Raw genomic sequence first — 19109 nt, 5'->3', positions numbered from 1 at the left:
ATATTGAGTTAGCTGTTTTAAAAATCTGCTAAAATTTGAGCCGTACACTAGTTTAAGCCAAACTTAATTACATATCATTTTTTAAATTAGTAAATTATCCAATCTATCGATATGATATAATAGAATCACAAAAAACACATTTAAAGCTATTTTCGAGTAAGAATTTCATAGGTAAAAAAATGGATAAAGGGAAAATAAAGTTAGGACAAAGCATACCTGTGAAAGAATTGGCCTGTATTTTGATAATTTAATTTTGCATTCAATCAGAATTAAACATTTGATCAAAAGGATGAGAATGCTCGGACATGACTTTTTGGCAAAATTTTATCTAAAATTTCAATATTTTTTTGTAAATAATCTTATATAAGTAGATATTTTGCGATTTTTATTTATAAAAAAAAATCTCCCATGATGAAATCACTAATTTTTGTAAAAGATATTTCGATCTATATAAAATAATCCTAAAATTTGTTGATCTTTAAAGTTTTTACTTAAAATTTTGGACGAAAAAAATCTTTTTAATGCTCATTTGAAGATTTTAGTTATTTCCCTGATTTCAGTATCTTTAGTAAGGTTGTGATCAATCAAAAATAATATTTATTTTATAAATCTCCTTAGTATTTTTCAAGGAGCTCGCAACTAATTTAAGAAATAGAGCTTTTATATAATAAATAGACATAAAAATTATTAAGATATATTTCATAATATTTATTTTAATTTTGAAATTTTATTTAAATATCTGCACTCTATTTTTCAAAATAATTTAAAATGGCTACAATAGAGATTGATATTATAAATAATTCTGGTACAGATCATATCGACAAAGTCATCCTGGAAAATGATCATAATATGGAATTCCTTTTTCCTAAATTCGCGAAAATCTTGATAAAATAAATTACCAGTTTATAAATTTCGTTATAAGATGTTCCGTAACTTGTGAAAATATTTAAAAGTATTATATCTAGTAGATTTAATATCAATATGTAGCTAAATCTTTAATCAATAAAATTTGAATATGCTGTAACAGATTTGAGCCTTGGTGAACTTACGTGAAAGTTAATTATCTGACCCAGTTCAAACATGGTATGGTTTTTCAACTGGTTATTAGATATTTCTCAAGAATTATATAATAAATTAAAAATTACAATAAATTTATCAGTCTCATCTATTTAATGATAATATCAGAGACCTGCAGAGGTACCAGTTGCACGTCCCGGCCCGGGCCCGGCCCGGATTTAAAAATTTAAGGCCCGGCCCGGATATTTTTTAACGGCCCGGCCTGGATATTTTTTAAAAAAAAATTTCAGGCCCGGCTCCGAATTTTTTAAAATTATATTCGACCTGGTATATACAAAAATTCACCTATGAGGTATTTTACCATATTTTTCAGCGAGTATTATCGCTTATTATTTAAAAAATACATGAAAAAAGCTAATATTTTGAAAATATTATATTGAATTTATAAAAATTATAAAACTGTTATTTATAAAAATGGATATTTTGAGTATATACTATATTTTATATTGCATTTAAAAAAAATAAAACTAATATTTAATTTATAAAAATGGAAAATATTAATATATTGTATTTAATTTACTATTTAATTTATAAAAAAAAATAAATCGCTTTTTAAAAAAATGCATGTATAATAAATAGTATTTTGAAAATATAATCTAATTGCACAATATTAATATAATTTATTTTTATAAATTTTTAACAAAAGAAGATAATTGTATTATATAATATTGTAAAAAAAAATAATGAAAAATGTTGGATTAAAAACTTTCATGACTCAAGGTAAATATAATAAATGCAATAAATATTTGACAGTTTGCAAAGTAAAAAACCAGCATGATTGACGAAACCCTATACTCAAGAAAGATATTAAAAATTCACAAATTATCATGAAGAAAGAGAAGCATATCTACCTTTTCAGGTTGAAGATTACTTCTTCTTTCTTCAAGAATTCTACCAGTAGTAGAAAAATTCCGCTCACAGCTTGCACTTAAAGCAGGAATTGCTAATTTTGCTAAAATTGGAAATTCGCTTTGATGAGCCGCCCACCACTCTAACAAATTATCCACCTTAAATGTTTTATCTATTATTTATGTAATTATAATATTTATCATCGGGTATTGACATATTACCAGAATTACCATAGCCCCATTTGTCATAAAACGATTCAGTTTGTTTAACAACAGTCGTAATTTGACTGGTCGATACTTCCTGAGCCTCTTGTAATTTAATATAATCTTTTATATAGTTTTCCGTCATTTTGCGATCTGTCCCTGACTACATACGTAATTGCTTGAATTTGGGACAGAGAAAAAGAGAAATAAAATGATACTTGTGTAAAACAAATTTTTCAATTAAAAAATGCTTTATATTAAGTAAAATCAATTACAAACTTTAAGAAGTGATAATCCTTTATTTGATTGTTTTGGTAAAATATATTCTAAAAATTTAGATATGAATTATAAAAAAATATATTAATAATAATTGAATATTGGGGCTTATTAAAGATATTCCATTATTTGATTGTTTTGGTAAAATATGTTGTAAAAATTTAGATATGAATTATAAAAAAATATATTAATACTTTGAATAAATTTGCAGGAAATTAATAATTAGATCGATCTGTGGGTTGTTAGGTAGTGTTAACCATCACACAATATTATATTAATCATAACTATAATATAATATAATCTTATAACCATTAACTCATAATGTAAAAATTTTTATAAAAAAATTTAAGGCCCGGCCCGGGTTTAACAATCTTAAGCCCGGCCCGGCCCGGATATGTTTAAAAAAAATTTTTTAAGCCCGGCCCGGGTATATTTAAAAAATTTAAAATACGGCCCGGCCAGGGCCGGGCCTGCAGGTCTCTGGATAATATTTTATATTATTATCTGGATGATAAACATGCTTAAAAATAATCACTCATCTATTTAAATATTTATAATTTTATAAAACACGCTAAATCCCTTATTTCAATACTCTCACATTTTAACCAATTCTGAGAGAAATTGGTTTAATAAATAAGAGGTTAAAGGGTGGAAACCAGGCCGGTCAGCAAATATGTATTTATGTCACTTATCCCCTATATAATTTTTATTCTAACTATTAACTTAATAATTTTGGAATGACCTAGCCGGATAAAATAACATCTATTATCTATTATAGATTTTATTAATTATAATACTATTGAAAATTCTCTAGATGCATTTTTTTAAATTTAATAATACTCGAATATTTTTGATCATTTTTCTTATATAAAAAGGTGTTAAATTTATTAATGCTTTGCCCTCTCAAGAGCTAGTGTTGAACGTTTATTTAATAAAAATTACTTTCTTATCCTTGCTCTAGACTAGTGAATGACTGTAATGAGATGCAATAAAAAAAATTATATATATTTTTAATTTTTGTCATATTTTTATACCAGTATTTTTTGGTGGGAATCAGCGTCTACATGACAGTATATTCACTGGATGCAAACCCCCCTAAAAAATATATATATACCCCCCTAAAAATACCAAAATGTTATCCATAGATAATTTAAAAATATAATGATGGAAAATTTTCTAGATTATTTTAGCCTACCCCCCATAATGCCTATCACCTACCCCCACCCCTTTATAGATATTAGGATGCAAACTGTTCCTACCCCCCCCCCCCGCTCATTTAGACACTGGTGGGAATGGAGAAACGTAAAAATTATTTTTAAAAACTTTCAAAATTTCACTGTACAGAAACGTTTAACTTAACAGTATATTTTTTTTTACCCCTTTTTTTTTTGAATATATTGGTTTTATTTTTCTTTAAAACAATAAATATAAAAAAAATATAATTGATTAAATAATAATGAATTTCCACTTTTTTTTTAGTTTATATAAGATTATTTTTTTTTATAAATATTAAATTATTATTTATTTTTTTTTACATAATAAATATTAAAAATATTTATATAATGACGTTCAAGATGACTGCGCGAAACAAAAAAAAATATTAAAAATAAAATTTCAAACAAAAAAAATATTTCATGACTCATACAAAAAAATAATAAAACTATTTATAACACGCCCCCATTAAATGAAAACCCTTGAACATACAAAAAAAAATTAAAATTGTTGTTTAACAAAGATAAACAAGGGGGTTTTGTACATAAAATCAAAATGTAATTATTTATTATTCTCTACATATGTTAACATAAATAAAAAAAAAAATATATGATGTAAAATATTTTAAAAGTTTTACTACATATATTAATATCGTATTTTAATTATTCCCGAAAATCTATTAAGGAAAATGATATTTTAAAAAAAATTGTTTTATTATTACAAAATTTGTAAAATTTATTCTGGTCCCATTACATCCTCCAACAATTCCTGAATCTCAGAGGCCGACAAATCAACCATCGGCCACTCTTCAGCGTAATAGGCCCTGGGACTCGCCTCCCGCGTTTCTTCTCGAAACGGCTCAATAATCCCCACCGGTCGCCCCATCGCAGTTATGGATTGATCTTGTTGCGGCATTGCCCCTATCGTCAAAGGCGGCAAAATGGTCCTAACTGGGCGTGCGTCGCTCCTTCCCGGGCTTCGGCTTCTGTGGCTCGTCGTTTCCCTATTATCATTTAAGTCTTGCCTACGATTTGGCCCACGGGGGCACCGCATTCGCAAATGACTAGGCGAACCACACAAGTAACAAGAACGTCTCCTCCTCGAGCGCATGCTGAGGTGCCGGGGTTCCGGTAATTCGGAGTGATCTAAATTGTTCGTTATTATTCCGGACACTCCCCTTTGGACCGGGGGCGATCTACTGTTTCGGCGTATTGGAGGCGAATGGTCTATTATGTTTCGGTAAATCGAAGGCGAGATTGGTCGCCCATCTTCATTAACATGTCCTCGGTAAATACTTATTCTAACGGTTAAATTCTCCCAATATATGCACCGATGCCTCCCCGACATTCTTTTTTAAGAAAAAGGTATAATATAAAAAAATTAATAACAGTTTTCACTCACTTTTCTTTTGGGTCAAAATGAATAAATACAGGAAAATTTTCTTTAACAAAATTAACAATTATACAAAAAAAAATTATAATTTTGCATTTATAAAATTCCCCTTTTAAAGCCCAATTATTGGAACCTTCCTTGTTTTGTGTCTCGCTTCCAACTGTCATTGCCGAAATCTTTTCCGTGTTTCAGTCCAACTTGGAACCACTTTTTATTTGTTTCCTAGTCCAATTGTCACTCCTTTTTATTCTATTCTCCAACTATATACAAGTTCTATTTCCAACTTTTGATTTACCATCCCGACATCTCTCAAAATTATCCCTTACTTTAATTTATTACTTTGGTTAACATACCCAACATTTTTAACTTTTTGTGCATCATTTATTGGCACTCTAACTAAGTTCCCCCTTTTTTTAAAAAAAATACTCGCTTTATTCCCCGAATCACGAAATCATTGACTAACTGATATCATTGATATTTATTTTATTTTTTATTAAATGTGATGTAATCCCGTAATTGCTGAGGTATTAATATCTCGGGTTAATTATCATTATCGATTTTTTTTTTTTAAATTAAATTTGATTTAATCTCGGAACTGCGGAGGTATTATCATCTTGGGTTAATTATCATTATTAGTATTATTATTTTCTATGTGCTTTAACTCGAGAATCACGAAAGTTTTTTTATATATATATATATATATATATAGCCCCTTAACCTCCAACATTATTAGCACCGGTTACCATTATTATTATTGATCCCCTTTTTTTTTTTTTATTAAATGTGATTTAATCCCGTAATTGCGGAGGTATTACTATCTCGGGTTAATTAGTATTTATTTTGTTTTTTTTTACTAATGTGATGTAATTCCGGAATTGCGGAGGTATTACTAGCTCGGGTTAATTATCATTATCGTTTTTTTTTTTAAATTTGATTTAATCTCGGAACTGCGGAGGTATTATCATCTTGGGTTAATTATCATTATTAGTATTATTATTTTCTATGTGCTTTAACTCGAGAATTGCTAAGATATCTATCCCTCTCTCCTCGCCGCATCATGGCTAGATCTCAATCTTTCAGACTCTACTCTCTTCCGTATCTGTTCTACGTGTCTAACTCCTTCCTTTCCGTCCACGAATTTTACTCTCACCATTTTATGCCCCATGTTCTGTATAATTATTCCTGACTCCCATTTTCGGGATCCTCCAAAAATTCTCGCCCATACGGTCTGACCATTCACAAATTCACACTGATTATCCATTGAATTTTCCTCCTGCGCCGGTTTGGGTCTTAAGAAATCCAACTGAATACGAGTTCTACGGCCCAAAAACTTTTCTGCTGGGGACAATTCCTCTCCCTTTCGACTATTGTTATAATACGCAATCGCTATCCAAATCTCTCCACCCCCATATTTCGACTTCCTCAACCAACTCTTTACCACCGCCACCAACCTTTCCGCCTGCCCATTTGAGCTTGGGTGGTAAGGAGGCGCCAAAATGTGTCTCGCCCCAGTTTCAGTACAAAAAACTTTAAATTGTTTACTTATAAAAGCGGGTCCTCCATCCGACACGACTATTTCCGCTACCCCAAACTTTGCCCAAAGATCTTTTAACGTCTTAATTACTACTTGCGTTGTTAACCCCTTTACTTCTTGATACTCTACCCATTTTGAGTAAGCGTCCACTACGAGGAGATATATTTTATTTTCGAAGTCGAAAAAGTCTAAGTGTACTCTTTCCCATGGTTGAGTAGCCCTAGGCCAAATACTTTTCTTGTCCTTTCGAGGCATACTTGCCCATGAATTACACATTTCACAACTTCTCACCATATTCTCGATTTCTTTATTCATGCCAGGCCACCATAAGTATTCCCGCCCCCATTGTTTCATTCGTTCCATACCCTGATGTCCAGCATGGATCATTGCCTTTACTGCCTCCCGCAATCTGGACGGCACCACTCCCCGACTTCCTCGTACCACACACTCGTCCACTATCGTTAGCTCTTTCTCCACTTGCTTGAACTTTTTGTCCCCATCTCGCCATTGCTTCCCACCCAATATGCACGCTTTGATTCTCGTCAACTCGCGATCTTTTAAAGTAGCATTTTTGAGTTGTTCCCATGCAACTGGTCCTCCTTTAGATATTCCGACTATCGCTCTAATCAACCCGTGCTCATCCTCTTCATCCATATCTTTCGACCTACTCGTTTCGCAATCCTCTCCCGCTCCACATCTAGAAAGAATATCCGGTAAGTAATTTTCTCTTCCTCGTCGGTATTTCACTTGCACGTCGAAACTGCCTACCAGCAATAGCCATCGCTGCAACCTAGGCGACAACATGAGCTCCTTGTTGTCCTTCCTGAAAAGATGAACCAAGGGCTTGTGATCCGTATATATGACAAATCGACGTCCGATCAAGTATTCCCGACATTTAGTCAATCCAAATATAACCGCTAGCGCTTCTTGCTCGATCACTGAATATCTTGTCTCGGCCTCTCTAAAGATTCTTGAGAAAAATAAAATAGGTCTCTCCAATTCGTCTATACAATGTAATAGCGCTCCACCCACACCCCTATTCGAAGCATCAACGGCCAATATCACTGGCACATCGTTATCAAAACACACTAGTACTGGTTCCCTTCCAATCCTCAATTTCAACTCCTCAAAAGCCTCCTCCTGTTCAATCTTCCATTCAAATCTTTCTCCTTTCTTTAACAATTTATACAACGGCGCCGCTATCTGCGCGAAGCCTTCCACAAAACGGTGATAATAATTCACCATTCCCAAGAAAGCTTGTACTTCCACTTTATTATTAGGCTTCAACATGCATATTTGCCATATTTTTGTCTAAAGGTCTGACCTCTTTCCCATTGATTTTATGCCCCAAATATACGATTTCTGATACTCCCAACACACTTTTTTCAACGCTTGCCCGCAATCCTTTATCCTTGATCCTTTTGAACACCTCCTCCAATCTTCGTTCGTGTTGCTCGGGAGTCTTTCCCATCACTAATACGTCATCCATGTAGTAAAATACTCCCTCTAGTCCTTGAAAAACTGCCGCCATCGTTCGTTGAAAAATTGGAGCCGACACGCTAAGTCCAAACGGCAATTTACAGAAGGCATACAATCCCTTCGGAGTCGTGATCGTTAATAGCTTTTGTACCTCGGGTTTCACCTTCAATTGTAAGTAAGCGTTCGAAAAGTCCACCTTTGAAAAATATATGCTACCCTTTAAATTAGCTAATATTTCTTCAATCCGAGGTAACGTATATTTTATCTCCACAACCCACGGGTTTAGCGTGACCCGAAAATCAGCGCATAAACGAAGCTTTCCATTGGCCTTCTTCACGGGTACTAACGGTGTTGCCCATTCGCTATATTCCACTGGACAAACAATGCCCTTCTGCACCCACTGCTCCAATTCCTTGTCTACTTCATTTCGCCATTCGAACGGTATCCGACGTAATGCACAAAACTTGGGCACATATCCCTCCTTTAATTTGATATCCACTTCATAATCTCGGAGACAACCCAACTTCTCATCAAAAATCTCCTTGTAATTTTTCATCAAGTTTCTCACTCCCTCTTGTACTTTGATCATACCAAATTCTATCTCTCTATCCCGCAATTCCCTCTCTTCCCGTCGTCTCGTTTCCTTTCCATCCATTTCCATTTGTTGGCTATGTGTTCCCTTAGTACTTCCTTGTTCCAAATCATCATCTTCTCTAGTCTCTTCTTCTGGCAACATTATTTTCCCATCTGCCAATTTCTCCAGCTCCGCTTCAAACTTTCCTTGATCATGAATTTCTTTCTGTTCTTCAGTATCATTTCTTTCTTCCTTTCTCCCAAAGTCGCGACAACTCCTAAAATTCTCCCCAATACCTCCCCTAAAATTCTCCCCAATACCTCCCCTATAGTTCCCCCCAAAACCTCCCCTATAGTTCCCCCCAAAACCTCCCCTATAATTTCCCCCGATACCTCCCCTATAATTCTCCCCAATACCTCCCCTAAAATTCCCCCCAATATCTCCCCTATAGTTCCCCCCAAAACCTTCCCTATAGTTCCCCCCAATACCTCCCCTATAGTTCCCCCAAAAACCTCCCCTATAGTTTCCCCCAAAACCTCCCCTACAGTTCCCCCCAAAACCTCCCCTACAGTCTCTAACAACCCTATTATCCTCTCTTCTCCTTTCCCCTTCCAAAAAGGTTTCAATTCCTGGCAATCTCTCTCCATACCACAAATTCATATCTCTATTTTCTTCATATCTTGCAACAGGTAAAAATACACCACACCATGCGAATACCCCCCAAAAACCACAATCTGGACCAATTCGGGTGATCCAATCCCATCCCACTACTGACTCTATTTTTCGATCTACTATCCATAAGTCCAAAATCTCCACTCTATTCTCTAATACCACCTTTAACTCCACCCTTCCCATCACTGCGACTTCTGATCCATCCAACTGACGGATCTTGATGTCCTCCCGTTTAATTATCCCTTCCGACCAAATACTCTGATATTTCTCATATCCCATCACGGATATGGCTGCCCCGGTATCAAATAACATGGATACCATATTTCCATTCAAATTTATCCAAACTCTAGGGCAAGGATCATGTATCCTTTCCTCTTGTATCATATATATGCCCTTTGATACCCAATCTTTCTCACTATAATCTAATCTTTCCATCTCTTTCGCCCAAAGCCCCCCGACCTTTGCGGCATGCTCTTTGCCATCATATAGTCACAAATACTCGCAATCTCTCGCCCCATGTCCTTCCTTCCGGCAACGGAAACAGATTCTATTCTGCTCTTTATTCACAGCCAAAAATGGTATTCCTACCTCTTTATTTTTTTCACTTTCTATAATTCTAACATTTGGAGCACTTTGCCCCATGTCCCTCTGCGGAAAACCGCCTCTAGTTTTGAAATTACCCACATTGCATTCCTCCCTATTATGACCAAATCGACCACAACCTGCACATCGTAGCTTATCACGTCTTCCTGAACAAAACGTGGCTATATGTCCATATTTTCCACATTCAAAACATTTCGTTTCTTGGCAATCTCTGACCATATGTCCCTGTCTTCCGCAATTATAACAATTCATTCTCCCCCTTACTCTTGAATCAAAGTTGGGTCTCATTTCTCCTCTCCTTCCCTGTGAACTTTCTTTAGGTCCCCTATATGTCCCCAATCTCTGATTAGTAGATGAATCTCTCCTTTCAGGCCTATAGGTTAATTTATCTAATTCGCTATCCGTCCACCCATTAATTAACTCCTGCACTGGGAACCATGTTACCTTTCCCATAACATCCTCTTCCCCATTATGTCCTTCTATAGTCAATGTCTGCCCCTTTATTTTCACACTTCGACTTCTTCTCAACTTTCTTCCCCATATTAAGCTACACATCCATATTACTAATATAACCAATGCCCCAAAAATATTATACTGTATTTTCCAGTATTTTACAAATTTTAAACTTTTCATTTCGACCTTATAAAAAATTTATAATTAATTTCAAAATAAAAATTTTTGTTATTTGTAATGTTAATAGATATGATATTATTAATAGTGTAAACAACCCAATAATACACATGTACATCTACAGTTAATAAGTCTAAAGATACGACAAAAATTTGGGCAAATTTTGTGTAACAGATTTACAACTCGTAAAATTCGGACAGCACTTCCGTACGATAAGACTTTTTTTTTTTATTTTGAGAGAGCAGAGAAAAAAAATAAAAATAAATGGACAGCTGATGTCGATGATGAAGACGATGTACACTTCACTTCAAGACTCAAATACCACTATATGATATTTTTCACTCGAAGACTCAAATACCACTATATGATATTTTACCGTAGATGTAGATGAAGACGATGTACAATTCACTTCAAGACTCAAATACCACTATATGATATTTTACCGTAGATGTAGATGAAGACGATGTACAATTCACTTCAAGACTCAAATACCACTATATGATATTTTCCACTCGAAGACTCAAATACCACTATATGATATTTTACCGTAGATGTAGATGAAGACGATGTACACTTCACTTCAAGACTCAAATACCACTATATGATATTTTCCACTCGAAGACTCAAATACCACTATATGATATTTTACCGTAGATGTAGATGAAGACGATGTACACTTCACTTCAAGACTCAAATACCACTATATGATATTTTCCACTCGAAGACTCAAATACCACTATATGATATTACGACAACCGCACTAACCAGGTTGCTTTGTATAAACACGGCACCAATTTCAAAATTTCACTGTACAGAAACGTTTAACTTAACAGTATATTTTTTTTTACCCCTTTTTTTTTTGAATATATTGGTTTTATTCTTCTTTAAAACAATAAATATAAAAAAAATATAATTGATTAAATAATAATGAATTTCCACTTTTTTTTTAGTTTATATAAGATTATTTTTTTTTATAAATATTAAATTATTATTTATTTTTTTTTTACATAATAAATATTAAAAATATTTATATAATGACGTTCAAGATGACTGCGCGAAACAAAAAAAAATATTAAAAATAAAATTTCAAACAAAAAAAATATTTCATGACTCATACAAAAAAATAATAAAACTATTTATAACAAAAACATTCTAAATTCGAGCTATTTTTTTGAGAAAAATAGTGATAGCGGCATTTCGTTACTTTTAAAAGTAGCTTTTAAAAAAAACTATCAATCTGCACTTTAAAAGAATGGGATTTTAAAAAATGTGTAACCCAATATTTTAGCCAAAAAATATTATATCAAGGTTTCGTTAATAGATGATACCTTTCTATCTTCTATACAAAAGGGTTATTAAGGGGAAGGCGCCGGGGCTAGAGAACCCTTTAAAAAAAATTTGAATAGCCTAACAAAATTTTGAAATTTTTCTTATACCAAATGTAAATTTGTTAATGTTAGCTAAAATAAGTAATTTTGGATAATATTAACCATAAAAAAAGAAAGTAATTTTGGGCGATGTTATCCAAAAATGAAGATAAATTGGTAATTTTGAATATAATTTAAAAAATTTTTCTCCTCTGAGATTGTAAGGCTAGTTACGCCATTGCTTCTCTATGTAAAATCTCTAGGCTTGTGGGATATTTTTGCAAATAGTTAGACGTTTATCAAAATTGAGACGTTTAACAACACTAGGTGAGATAGTGCTGCTGATATCATATCATATCAAGCACGTTAATATTGAAATTTTTATTTTAAAAAAATTAAAGAAAAACCAATCAAATATGACAAGTCATGTGATTTAGATTATAAAATTTAAGAAATCATCTGGGCTTTGCCTTTCGATTTAATAGCTTTATTTGAAACGGCCTGGGCACGATATCGCGAAGACCGAAACAGCGAAAATCAGGGAACATTTTTAAAAATGTTCCCAATATGGCGAAAATTTATATGAGAAAAGTATATAATTAGTTTTTTTTTATTATATTAAATTAAATTTCTTAGTGGCAAATAATTCAGCTTGCAAATGATAATAAATCAGCAGGAAAAGCAGCTATTGAAGATTATTATTATATGAATAGAATATTCCTTTTTTTCAACCCTTTAAATAAGCATAATTAATAATTCTATTTTAGATGATTGTCATTTTCCAATAGATACACTGTTAATATTTTATCAATGCATATTGTATTATTATAATTTTATATATTATTCAGTGCAAATATAAATGATCAATCTGTCTATGCAGTGTACACTTAAAATTGAATGTAAAAGTTATTATTTAAAATATAAATAATTTAAAAAAACCCTTTATTTACTAATATTAAATTAAATTTCTTAGTGGCAAATAATTCAGTTGCAAATGATAATAAATCAGCAAGAAAAGCAGCTATTGAAAATTATTATTATATGAATATATTCCTTTTTTTCAACCCTTTAAATAAACATAATTAATAATTCTATTTTAGATGATTGTCATTTTCCAATAGATACACTGTTAATATTTTATCAATGCATATTGTATTATTATTGTGTATAATAATATTATATATTATTCAGTGCAAATATAAATGATCAATTTCTCTATGCAGTGTACACTTAAAATTGAATGTAAAAGTTATTATTTATAATATAAATAATTTAAAAAACCCTTTATTTACTAATATTATTTAAATTTCTTAGTGGCAAATAATTTAGCTTGCATAATAAATCAGCAGGAAAAGCAGCTATTGAAAATTATTATTATATGAATATAATATTCCTTTTTTTCAACCCTTTAAATAAACATAATCAATAAATCTATTTTCGATGATTGTCATTTTCCAATAGATATACTGTTAAGATTTTATGAATGCATATTGTATTATGATTTTGTTATTATAATATTATATATTATTCAGTGCAAATATAAATGTTCAATTTGTCTATGCAGTGTATACTTAAAATTGAATGTAAAAGTTATTAATTAAAATATAAATAATTAAAAAAAAACCCTTTATTTATATGAATAAAATTTTATAAGAAAGAAAGATATTTTGTTTGCCATGCTTTTATATTAAAATTACAAAAAATCAGTATTTATAAATTGAAAATATATAAATATCATATTTAGGATTTAAAAATGATTCATATTATATTATGCAAGGCAAACCATACATTATTAATGTCATATAAAATTAATATTAAACATTATATTTAATTAAAAATACACTAAATAAACAAAATATTAGTATTTTATAGATAATATTTATAGAAGATAGAGTTCATATAATGGTCATACATTATTATTGTCATATACAAAAAATTAGTATTTATAAAGGGACAATATATAAATATAATATTATTTTATGACTCATTTTTTTATTTTTCGCTATTCTGATTTTCGCTGTTTCGTACCGAATTCATTTGAAACAAATGAAGACTGTGACGAAAAATAAAAAGAATCACAATGAACTGTGCTTAAGTAAAAAAATGGAAGTCATAGAATATCTTAAAAATCATTCCCAAAGACAATGTTCTGCACAATTCCATATAGCAAAAGGAACAGTAAGCAATATATTTAGAAAGAGAGATACTATTTTGAAGCGGTATGAAGGCGAGTCTGCACCAAATAAAAGAAAACGCATCCTCAAATCTTATGAAAGCGAAATAAATGAATATACATGGGAATTTTTTCAAAGGGCAAGAGTTAGTGAGCTAAAGATATCAGGACCTATATTACAAAATGCTGCAGTTCAATTTGCGAAACATTTAAAACAAGATAATTTCAATGCTTCAAATGGTTGGCTTGAATCATTTAAACATAGGCATAAGATAAATTTTTCAAACATGAATTTAGAATCTGCATCAACAGAAGTTAGAGGTGCAGAGCTTAAGTTAAAAATTCCTGAAATTTTACAAGAACAAGGATATTCTAGCAGAGATGTATTTAATGTAGATGAAACTACTTTATTTTATAGAGCACTTCCAAAAGCATCATCAATAGAAAAATATCAACAAGCTGGTTGGTAAATAATATAAATGCATGTAAACTATTTTATAAAAAGGTCAAAATGATTCTAATGAGCGATTAACTATATTATTAGCTGTAAATATGAATGGAGAAGTCTTAAAACCATTAGTTATTGGAAAATGTTTTAAACCAAAATGTTTTGGTAATGTAGATAGTAATGATCTGCCTGTTACATGGAAAGCAAACAATAAGGCACAGATGGTATATTCCATTTTTGAAGAGTGGTTAAATAATTTAAATGATACTCTTATAAATGACAACAGAAATATAATAATATTTCTAAATGATTTATTTAATTATACCAACAATGAACTATCAAATATTAAATTAGTCTTTATACCACCTACTAGCTCTTCTTTTATGCAACCATTGGATCAAGGTATAATACAAAATTTTAAAGTTTTATACAGAAGTTCATTTATCAAACGGTAACTAACTATAATTTTTTTTAAATCAATAAATTATATAAAACAGGGTAATTAGTGATATGGAATTAGATACGAAACATGACATAGATTTAATGGATGCTATATATTGGGTTTCAAAGGCTGCAAAAGATATTAATCCTACAATAATCAAAAAATGTTTTTATAAATCTGGATTTTTGGATGATATTGAATCTCAAGAATTAATGGATATTGATACCGATTATTTAAATTCATCTATTATTAATTCGGATGTATTGGGCCATTATTTTGTAAATTTTGAAAACAATTTTAGAGTTGTTCATCATTACAAAAATATAGAAGATATTATAAATGACTTAATTAAAGAATTTAGAACTGTAAAAAATGATAAATTTAAGAAGCCAGATGATGATAATGATGGTGATAATTATGATCTTATAAATTATGTAGAAGCAAATGAAATTATCAAAAAATTGAAAGTATTTCTTATGGAAAAGGAATTAAATTCAATAAATGAGATTTATACTATTGAAGATATTGTTATAGCTGGATCCTTAAAACATCTCACCAAAAGAACTAGATTAAAGCATCTTTTGAAATCTTAATATTTTTTAGTTTTAATTTTCATTATATTGTAAATCATTTTTTTTTAAATGTATTTATTGTTTTTAAGCAATTTTTTTATTATATTTAAAAAACAAATTATTGCTTATATCAAGTATAATATTTATTTGTAGAATAAATTATATTAAACAATGCTTGTGTAGCCTGGCACAGGTATCACTATGATAAATAATACCCTTGATATGATCATAAAAAAGTAACTGATTTATTTTAATTTGTGCACAGTTATTGTATATTTTGATATTCAATAATTCCAAGATAATGAATTATTCTACTATTACTATTACAATTATGAAATTTGTATCACATATTAGTGATGTGTTGATATTAAAGTTTAAATCAGGGCTAATACTTATATTTTTTTAAAAAAAAATAATTGGGCAAAAATTTTCAAAAAATTGACCACTTCAATATTTTCATTTTTTTTATTATTGTATATTATCTAATGTTTTAATTTTAATAATCATCTATTAATAAATGAAATCAATTTTAAATTTTTTAAAAACAAAAGAAATTAAAAATATTTAACGATTTAATATTCAGCCATAAACATTGCTCATTAGGCTTATTCAAAAACGTAATTATTCGTTTTGTTGGAATATGAGTAATTAATAATTTGATCGAATATTAGAATTATTTGAAATAATTATTGTTTTTTTAATAAAATTGAATCATTTTTCGTTCCTATTGTTAATCTATCAATTCTGCCTGATGATGTGATTAACAGAGATTACATCAACTCCTTGCCAAAGGTTTTCCTTAGTTGGAACTAATTTGCTGACTTTATTATCAGATTACGATATTTTTTCTTCTGTTTAAAATTAGATGTGCAAAGCAAATTAAAAATTCTGTCAATATATTTTCCTATTTATGTTATTTTTTAAAAAACAAATCTATGAATTGAAGAAATTTTTTTATCAGCAAGAATACGAATTAAATTATTCGATTCATCATATAGTTCAGACTATTTGTTTTTGAAAACTGGTTGCCCATATTTTAAATGAAGCAATATTTATGATACGGTACTAATTATTGCTTTGTCCATAAGAAGCAAATTCTTTATAGGAGCGGATTGTTATCCCTTATATGATAGGTTTTGTATTAATTTCAAAAAATATTGAATTAATGAAAAATTTGTGGATCGGCCCAACCGATCACTATTTTAGAATCATATTTTAAATTTTTATGGGCAATTCGTATATTTATGATAATTTATTTTATCTTGCCAATATCCAAAATATAATTCTAGTATTACTTTTACCAGTATCTGAACATAAGTTTTCAAAAATTTGAAATTATTTTTTTTTGTGGAATTTTTGTGCGCAAACGAATGGTATTTTCCAAAGTGGATCTGAACCCACTCTGGAAAAACAAAAACACCCCGTATTCAAGTATTGGTTCTCATTCGTAAAATGTTAAACAAAAGTATTTTAAAATATTTTTATTAGATATCACACTATATTTTGAAAAAGCAGCCCCTAAGTAAAGCGATTAATTTAATGTAATAGGTTGACTTTAATTCGCTCCTCTCGATATGGACCTCTAGTTTTAGGGTAGGAAATATTTTAAAAACAATTACCAGATGAATTTTAAATGATGAGCAAAACGTGTATACATCAAATATAAAATTAATTTTTTATTTCAAAAATATTGGAAATTTTGTAAGGTTAAATAATAAATAAAAAACCAAATCTATTAATGTATTATTATTTATTTTTTTATATAAAAACCACGGACAGGAGGGTTAAAAAAAGTCTTATAAAAAGAAGGACGGGTTTATATCCATTATTGCTGACTTTTGGCTCATATACCGAACCACCTTGGGCTCATAACTTATGCGGGTTAAGGCACAATGACCCTATTGGAATTTCTTTTTATCGAGAAAAGCACTAATTTGGAACTATATAGTGTGTGTCTCATCATTTTATTTAAATATTTTCGACGCTAACCTGCTAATTATTTTCGCAGAAAAAACATCTCGTTTCTTTTTAGACTAAGAGCTATATCAACCAATGCCAAATTTTCGCCAATAGCATTCAATTTTTTTGAAAAACATAAACAAAATTTGTCACATTACCATTGATGCTAAAATTTTATACACCCGACTAAAAATTTGATTACAGTTCCTTTTTAAGAACAATCATTAAATTTAATAGACGATTTACCTTATAAAGTTTATAATCATAACATATTTATAAAACTTTATATGTTAAATATTATACAAATTCTAGTATTACTTTATCATAAACATTCCATTTATTTATGGTGTAATGCAAATTAATATAAAATGTAAAATAATTTTGCAATAAAATTGAGTATCTTGAATCATTTTATAATTCAAATATAATTCCAATAGTTAATAACGATATAATTGTGTTTTGAATTTAAGGATATGTCCAAAGTAAAAAATTTGCATGGGAGCTAGCTAAAATACTTGACACGCGCTTCAGCTACTTCGGAGGGTGATGAAATTACATAATGTCATTTATGGCTTGATAATGAAGGAATTATTTTACATTATGTGGCCGAAGTGACTTATGTATTTTTAAAATACCTAATTTCGAGAAATAAGTTTTAGGCCGCGTTCTAGCTTAACTTGATTTTTCTTCCTAATTCTGAATTCCAAAATAGCAGCCTGGACTCCATATATAATTTATATTATACATGTTTTGTGAAATGTAAAAGTATAGTATGCGGGGTAAAAAAATTCCATAATTATTTTTCGGTTTGAGAAGGGGGGGGGGTTGGTATTTTGGAAACTAAGTTAAAATATATTTCGCGGAATTATTCTCCGTAACCCTGCATTCACACTTAGAGTAAATTAAAATGTAATTTGTTTTTGTACGGCCATGACTAACTTTCTCAAATTGGCAAAGATATGTTGGATTAAAAAATTATTTATGATATAGGTCAATGTCAAGTCATATGAAAGGATAGGACGCGTTTTAAAGACCTCAGTTATGTTTGCGATTTCCATGATGAAGCATGAAGAAAAACTTGATATAAAATTACGTTCAAGGCGTCAACAAAAAATAAGAGTATAATTTATTTGTTTTGAATAGGCCTATTCAAAATTAAATTCAAAGAATGACAAAAACAAGATACAAATAAATTATTCGATTTATATTTGTTCGTCGAATAAATTCTATATGAAATTAACTTTGTATATAATGGTAAAAGAAAGTAGACATAATATTGAAATTTACTTAAAAAGAAAAAATCGAATTCATAAGAATAGAATAAAGATTTCATCTAAATATTCTGCCTTTTAATAAACCTAAAATCTGATTTGATCAGGAATAATTTAATTCTATTGAATAATAAAATTTCTTATTATAATAAAAAACTTGATAGAATAGACATATATACAGGACAGAACTGACGATACTACGATCTTATGACAATTTTTTTTAAAGCGTTCTCATTTTTATGAGGAGATTTCTACATTTACATGTTCTCATTGTACCTCATTAAATGGGATGCGGGGGCTATTAGGTATTTCGGCAGACATAAATAAATATTATTTTTAGTGATAATGGTTTGAATGAACAGAGGTTAGTTCTCTC

General features: G+C 30.1%; 2 protein-coding genes across 2 annotated transcripts; one reads left to right on the top strand and one right to left on the bottom strand.

The window, feature by feature from the left end:
• Positions 1-9757: 9757 nt before the first annotated feature.
• Positions 9758-10426, bottom strand: LOC135926655 (uncharacterized). The gene has a single exon (XM_065462584.1). It carries the CDS (start codon positions 10424-10426, stop codon positions 9758-9760), a length of 669 nt encoding a protein of 222 aa, XP_065318656.1.
• A 3458-nt stretch (positions 10427-13884) lies between these two features.
• On the top strand, positions 13885-15677 carry LOC135926200 (tigger transposable element-derived protein 4-like). The gene is made up of 3 exons (XM_065461967.1): positions 13885-14503; positions 14547-14940; positions 14987-15677. Exons 1-3 carry the CDS (start codon positions 13915-13917, stop codon positions 15522-15524), a joined length of 1521 nt encoding a protein of 506 aa, XP_065318039.1. The 5' UTR covers positions 13885-13914; the 3' UTR covers positions 15525-15677.
• Positions 15678-19109: the final 3432 nt, after the last annotated feature.

This window comes from Gordionus sp. m RMFG-2023, chromosome 3 (genome assembly GCF_954871325.1).
Source record: "Gordionus sp. m RMFG-2023 chromosome 3, tfGorSpeb1-WG-v2, whole genome shotgun sequence".
NCBI classification, from domain to species: domain Eukaryota; kingdom Metazoa; phylum Nematomorpha; class Gordioida; order Chordodea; family Parachordodidae; genus Gordionus; species Gordionus sp. m RMFG-2023.
The sequence above is the reverse complement of the archived record's forward strand: the minus strand, read 5'-3'. Positions and strand labels throughout refer to the sequence as shown.

Excerpts from the sequence above, each read along its gene's own strand:
- LOC135926655 (XM_065462584.1), bottom strand. The coding sequence starts at position 10,426 with ATGTGTAGCTTAATATGGGGAAGAAAGTTGAGAAGAAGTCGAAGTGTG.
- LOC135926200 (XM_065461967.1), top strand. The coding sequence starts at position 13,915 with ATGAAGACTGTGACGAAAAATAAAAAGAATCACAATGAACTGTGCTTA. Across the intron at positions 14,504-14,546 it reads AGAAAAATATCAACAAGCTG|GTCAAAATGATTCTAATGAG; the intron begins GTTGGTAAATAA and ends TTTTATAAAAAG. Across the intron at positions 14,941-14,986 it reads AGAAGTTCATTTATCAAACG|GGTAATTAGTGATATGGAAT; the intron begins GTAACTAACTAT and ends TATATAAAACAG.